The sequence below is a fragment of the Pteropus vampyrus genome, unplaced genomic scaffold, assembly GCF_000151845.1.
Source record: "Pteropus vampyrus isolate Shadow unplaced genomic scaffold, Pvam_2.0 Scaffold238, whole genome shotgun sequence".
Lineage (NCBI taxonomy): Eukaryota > Metazoa > Chordata > Mammalia > Chiroptera > Pteropodidae > Pteropus > Pteropus vampyrus.
The window spans coordinates 1207179-1213836 of record NW_011889019.1 but is presented as its reverse complement, the minus strand read 5'-3'; the positions used below and the strand labels follow the sequence as shown (position 1 = coordinate 1213836).

The following is a 6658-nucleotide window of genomic DNA, read 5'->3' as shown; positions in this document are numbered from 1 at the left end:
AATTCGTATGAAGAATTCTATGCAACTCTTTATATCACATTTCCCAAGAATACAAATTCACCACATGGTATACTTTTCAACTTCAAACTATATTCGAGTGCTGTGGTCCAAGAAAAGGCCTGAGGGTTGTGAATGTTACTCTCCATTATACTCCACACTTACCAGATATCCTTATTGAGTAGATAGTTAGATGAATGGATACATAGATGCATGCATGCGTGCACGATAGATGGATGGATTAATGAATTCTTGAATCTTTTGGTTCAGTATTTCTTGATTTGTCAAACCTTGTATATCCATCTGTAAAATCTCCTTACCTGTTTGGATGAACAATTTATAACCTTTTAGTCTCCTTTTCATTCTAGATGTTGAAATGCTTCAGGCCAGTACATCTAACCCAATCCCTGGAGATGGTTTCTCTAGGACTACTAAGGACTCTATGATCCGCAAGTTTTTAGAAGGTAAGTTGAAGCTGTGAACAGGGAAGCAAAAAGAGAGAAAGGGAAACAAATGTAAGACATTACCTGGTTCCGCATGAAGGTTGTTCCACTGAAAGTGTGGGCTGCCACATACATGGAGCATGGTGTGATTGAAGGTACTCTGTCCCCATGAGCACCTCATCAGCTTGTTACAGGGAGGCCAGAAGTTCCCACCACTGCAGCCGCTCATTTGGATAAAAGGCTTTCCTTCAGCAATACCTCTTTTTGAATGCACATGTTTATTTTTTATTTAACCAAAATTTATTGAGTATCTACTATGACCAAAGCATTATTCTGGATGTTGGGCTGGGGGACACAAGGAAAAGTAAGATAGAATCAGTGCCCTCAAGAGATTTTACTTTCTGGTAAAGGAGGAGAATATAGGGGAATGTATACAACTATTATTAAGTCAAGGCTGTGTTGATTGCATAGTGGCTAAGATTGTGGACTCTCATCTGTAATCAGTTCCTCTTCAGTTAGCTGGAAAACCTTGAGCAAGTTATCCAACTCCTCTGGACCTCGGTTTCCTCAGTTGTAAAATGAGATTAATTTTGTGAGAATTAAACGAGTTATCGTATGTAGGCTTCAAAGCAAAGCCAGGCATAGAACAGCAGTAAAAGTTTGTTATGGTTATTCTTCCTCTTATTATTGTTATTGAAGGTTTCAAAGGTGGAAGGTATTAAATCGTATGGGTAATTCCTTAACTCTATCCAATCATATATAGTTTATGGTGGAGTCTGTTTTTTAAATAGGTATAGAAAGGAGGGTGCCAAGAGGATAGGACTCAGAATGGGAAAAGTAGTTTTGACAGTGAAGAGCAAAGAAAAATTGTGAGCAGTGGTAGACAAACCACAGCCTGGTCAGCTGCCTATTTTTGTAAATAAAGTTTTATTGGAACATGACACACCATTCATTTAGTATTGTCTATGACTGCTTTCACGCTACAAGGGCAAAATCGAGTGCTTGTGCGCATGAAGAACAGGCACTGTGGGAATCACCATCACTCTGTAGGGTAGCAAACAACTCTCCTAGAACATCTTATTTTGTTAACATCAGACAGGCCTCCCCAGAACTTTGTCATACCCTCGTACTATATGTTCAAAAATAACCAAAAGGGAGCTTTTCCATTAATTGGAAACTTCTTCGAGGGTAGAGCCTTGGGACTCAGAATGCTCTGATGTGTTAGGACCAGCCTGGTCAGTCCTCTGAACCCAAGACACAGGAAAGCAAAGAGTAATTTCCTGCAGTTCAGAAGATGCAACAAAAAAAAATTCCTAATAAATACTAGATTGGAAATCCAATAGGAGGAAGGTCCAAGCTTTATTCATTCCTGTATCTCAAACAGGTATTTAATAAAGATTTTTTTTGACTGAATGGTGCTAGAGAGAAGAAGTAAGGGAGAGGAAAGCACCTACTAAGTGCAGGCATTGAGCTGGGTGCTTCCCCCCTGCCATTTTTTTAAATCTTATTTTGTTTTCACAGTACTCCGGTGAGTAGCTCTCAGAGGGAAATCAGGCTCAGAGAGGTTATGTAACATGCTCAAATCACACAGCTTGCGTGTGTGAGGGGCGGATGGCATACAAAACCAATTCTTTTGAGATTCTCAAAGCCTAGAATACACTGCTTGGGTCCCAGGACAGAGCATTTCAGCCTGTCACCAGGGAAAGATGCAGAGAAAACCTGAAGGCTGTGGGATTCCAAGGACAGAGGGTGGGAGGCAAGCTTCAGTTCTAAACTTTTCTGGTCGATGGGGAGCAGAGTGGAGAAAAAGGTTGCAAAAGAAGCTTGTGCTGGTTAAGAGCACAACTCTGGAGCCAGGGTTCCTGGGTACCTCTCTGGCTCTAAGTGACTCTATGCAGTTATTTAAATCCCCAAGGCCCCAATGTCTTTATTCACAAAAGGAGAATAATGATTGTAGTTACTCCACAGCGTTTTTACACAATCAAAGGAGATAATGTGGGTAACACACTTGGAATGGCGCTGGGCACAAAGGAAGGGTTTGCTGTAGTCATTTTGATGCTCAGGACAGTGCTAGAGCCCTTGGTGGTGAGGACTCTGAGCCACCCTCACACTGCTGCCAGGGAGTGGTTCCAAGTGTCCTTGGGCTTTGGGGGCTGTGTTCTCTTTTCCATAGTTCTAATGGGGTGGATAGCTGAATCCCAGCAGAAAAACTGAGATGTTAGAGCCTAGTGCTCACTTCTGTTTGCTGCATTGATGGGAGCAAATGAATGACCTCAGTGTTTTCTAACTTGCTTTGCATGGGGTTCTCAGCCATCACTTTCATTCACCTTTTACTATGTTTCTAGGCAACAACATGGGAATGGCCAGTTTGGAGAGGGAGCTGCCCTGCCTTGATCCAGATGATGTTTATCACACAGTGGATAACAACGAGTCCTATTCCATGGACCTGGCCAGCAGGCCCCCTGTCCCAGTGCCCAGGCCAGAGGCCAGTGCTCCTGGCACTCACCAGCTGCCTGACAATGAACCATACATTTCTAAAGGCAAGCATGGCATGGAATGATGCTCGATGGGGTGTTCAGAGCTCCTCAGAAGGAATTCCCTGGGTCCAGTAGCTTCTGAACCATCATTTGCAGACTGCCCCCTTTTGAATAGTCTCCAGATAACTCTAGGAGATAGGGTCAGAGCTTGGAGCAGATTCTGGAACTTGACTAGGTACACTGATTTGATTCAGTTCTGGCCTTCCTGGAGGCATTCATACACAGATTGAAGACAGAGGTAAAAAAGATTGCCCTCGACTCAAAAATGGCAGGAATCCTACTAAATATTTATCTCCTGAAACTCTTCTTCAAGTTATTATTAATGTTTAATAGCTAGCATATTATTAATAACAATTAAGAATAATTGTTATTAATTTTAAAGCACCAAGAGTGCTTTATCTGGAATATGTCATTTAATCTTTATAATAATCTATTAGGTAAGGACCATTATCATCCCCATTTCATGAATGAGGAGAATGGAGGCTTACAGAGGTCACTTGATTACCATATAGCAGAGGCAGGATTTGAACTCAGGGCATCTGACTCCACAACCCTGACTTTCAGCCACTATGCCAGGCTATTTACTTACCTACATTAATAAAAATTGGTGAAAATTGGGTTTTGACTTCTTGATAGTAGTCTCTGGGACGTCAATTAGATGCTGATAGCACCGTCAGTTTCACTGTCTTTCAGGACTCGATTGTATTAATATGATTACAAGCACTGTCAGAGTTGGCAACAAAGATTACAAAAATTGCCAGGTCTGGGTGCCTGACCTTCATTTCATTTTAAATAGTATAAGCAAGTTGTGGAAGGTGTGGCGAATGGAGATCATAAACTGGGGGAGGAAGCCCTTAACCAGAGCCCCAGGAAATTGGGCTGGGGTTGTCAGATAAAGTACAGGATGCTCAGTTAAGTATGAATTTTAGACAAACAGCAAATAATTTTTATTGTATGTCCCAAATATTGTCCTCTTTTTTTGGCTTTGGTATTGGTTTGTTAAATCTGGCAACCCTAAATTGGGTAGGAATATAGTTGAGGGATATCATGCATTGCCAAGGGCTGTCGGTGCTCCTGGTTTGCCATCCCTTTGGGTAACATCTCCTTTGGCGTGGGTAGTGGGGACTCTTGGTGCCCTGCCCACATCCTCCTAGCTCTACATTTCTGCATCCACTGGCTGGACTCTGCCTGTCAGGACCTGTGTCTCTCAGCCTGATGGCTTTTTTTTGACGGCCAAAGCCTCCTCTGTTCTTTTGCGGGACAGGCTGGAAGAGTTGGAGGGTTAACACCCCCAGACACAGCCCTCAACCAATAACTGACGGAGGTTGGTGGATGAGTACCCCAGCTTACTTGCCCCTCTCCTGGGAAAACTCTGGATTGAACTTTATATTGTTTTCCAGAACTCCCCAGCTTGCCCATCATGGTATCTTATTGGGTAACCCACCATATATTGCTTTGTCCATTTCCCTGTCTCACCTCTATCACCTCCCACATAGACTATATGCACTTGGATCCTTTTCCCCAAGTCTGCTTCCAAGGGAACCCCAATGAAGATGCAGGCAATGTATCATAATAATACATAATAATACTCTTCCATAACCTTACTGTGAGAGTCAGATGAAATAATACATGGAGAAGTACTTTATAAATTGTAAAGCACTGTACCCAGGGCATCTGACTCCACAACCCTGACTCCACATCACTTATTTAGCTAGCATGCCAAGGTATTGCTGTCTTCTTGGCATCAATCTCAAGGTTTAGGTGTGACTTATAATAAAAGCTAACATTGAGTGCTCACATGTGCAAGGCACTGTGCTAAGCACTATGTAATAACTCATGTAATCTCCAGAACAATCCGGTGAGGAAGATACTATTATCATCCTTATTCTACAGAGGAAATCTGAGGCAAAGAGAGGCCCTATGACTTATGAGTGTCACAGTTAGGATTTGAATCCAGGGAGTCTTGTGCAAAGCCCAGGAAGCCTTAACCATTACACTGTCCTACCACTAAGTGGATATATGTCACTTCCCAGTTTTCCCTATTAGCCTTTATGCGTCTGTCACTCATAGGTTACTTTAAGTCCCTTTGGAGGCATGCACACCTTGCACCTGTTCCAACACTCCAAGTTCTGTCTTATGACACTTATTAACATGCTAAGTGGCACTTCTTTTTATTCTCAAACTTCAAGGTGCTCTATGGCTAGCTTCAGGTATTCAGGGATCCAGCACACGTCCTTGTTCACATTGCCCTTCTCTTTTATGATCTCGTAAATGCTGATCGTGTCCTCCAGCTAATTTTATCTTTCTGGGTTTGAGACCTTGTCTGTTGGTTCTCTCTTCATCTCGCAATCCTTGTAGCTTCTGCTCATTGGTTGCTCCTACTAGAGTTTTGATTTACAGAGCTGCATATAGTGGTCCAAGGTGTGAGATTATTATGATTGTTATTTTTGTATAAGATTTTGGTAATTTTTTTGGTAAATGCATAAAATATTATAAAGCCCTTTAGAAAGAAATCCGATTTGTTTTTTTACCTAGAATATTCTTTATCTCACAGTTTTTGCAGAAAAAAGTCAAGAGCGGCCTGGGAACTTCTATGTTTCCTCAGAGAGCATAAGGAAAGGTAAGCCCAATATCCTCAGTTTTCTTTGGTATGACCTGAACTTCCAGGTGGTAAAGGTATTCATGTTTCAGTGATTTCAGGTGTAACGACAAATTCTTAGCATTAAAAAACAGAGAGGTTCAAGAGATACCTTTGGTGGAGCTGTCTGAGAATCCTGTGCTGATGAGAAATGGAGAGGAGAAGAGATCAGGATGCTTACAAATGTCATACAAATTGATCATGGCAAGGATATTAATACGCTAGAAAGTGTCTGTAACGGCAGACAAAAGTGCAATCTAAACACTGAGATTGATCTCAACAGGATGAGTGTGTGCAGCCGAGCACCAAGTCTAATGATATAGTCCCTCATGCTATTTACTCATCCTACCTATGCTAGCTAAACTACACATTAATTCAACCTGTATTTAAGAGACATTTTGCTCGCCATTGGGTAATATTTTTCTTTTTTTTTTTTTTAAAGACTTTTTAAGGAAGTTTTTTCTTCTTGATTAATTTCCTTATGCTAAACAGAGGCATTCCGTATTAACCCATAGATGATTCTTTTGAAAAGGAGCCACAATACAATCTAAGATTCAAAGGCATCCCTAAAGACTTTGGTCGTAGGAGACTGTGATTGGTTGGCTTGTACATTTTGTTTTCTCCCCACACTCCATCTCCCAATACAATTAAAGACAGATTCGAGGAGGGCAAACATGGGAGAAAGGTATGTGAGTGTGTGTAGACAGATGAGTGAATGGTTGGAAAGAATGGTTGATCAACTTCTTTGAGGCTCTTGCAGTACCTACTGGGGAAGCCATCTCTCTTTTTCCTTTTTGCCATCTCCCTGAATCACAATGCCCAAATTGCGTCCTGCTGGAGAAACATAGAATCAAAGATAGCCTTACATGAATTGAACAGTAAAATGCCAAGTTGTCCTCACATGTCCCAGTGGCCCCATTGCCTCTTCAAGGAGCTTACTCCTCAGAGAGCTTAGTGGCATCACAGCCTAGAGAGAGGGGTTGGCTTCATATTTCTCTAGAAGCTCCAAAGTAAAGAACTGTGAATTTGTGATGTAGAGGAGA

At 41.8% G+C, this 6658-nt stretch overlaps 1 protein-coding gene across 1 annotated transcript in view; it reads left to right on the top strand.

Annotated features, from left to right (window-relative positions):
- Positions 1-6658, top strand: part of PIK3AP1 (phosphoinositide-3-kinase adaptor protein 1) — a 95616-nt gene that overhangs the window by 67230 nt on the left and 21728 nt on the right. Inside the window, exons 9-11 of the mRNA XM_011374040.2 lie at positions 366-461; positions 2786-2980; positions 5532-5597. Of these exons, the coding sequence (XP_011372342.1) occupies positions 366-461; positions 2786-2980; positions 5532-5597 (357 nt within the window). The remainder of the gene's footprint in view (positions 1-365; positions 462-2785; positions 2981-5531; positions 5598-6658) is intronic.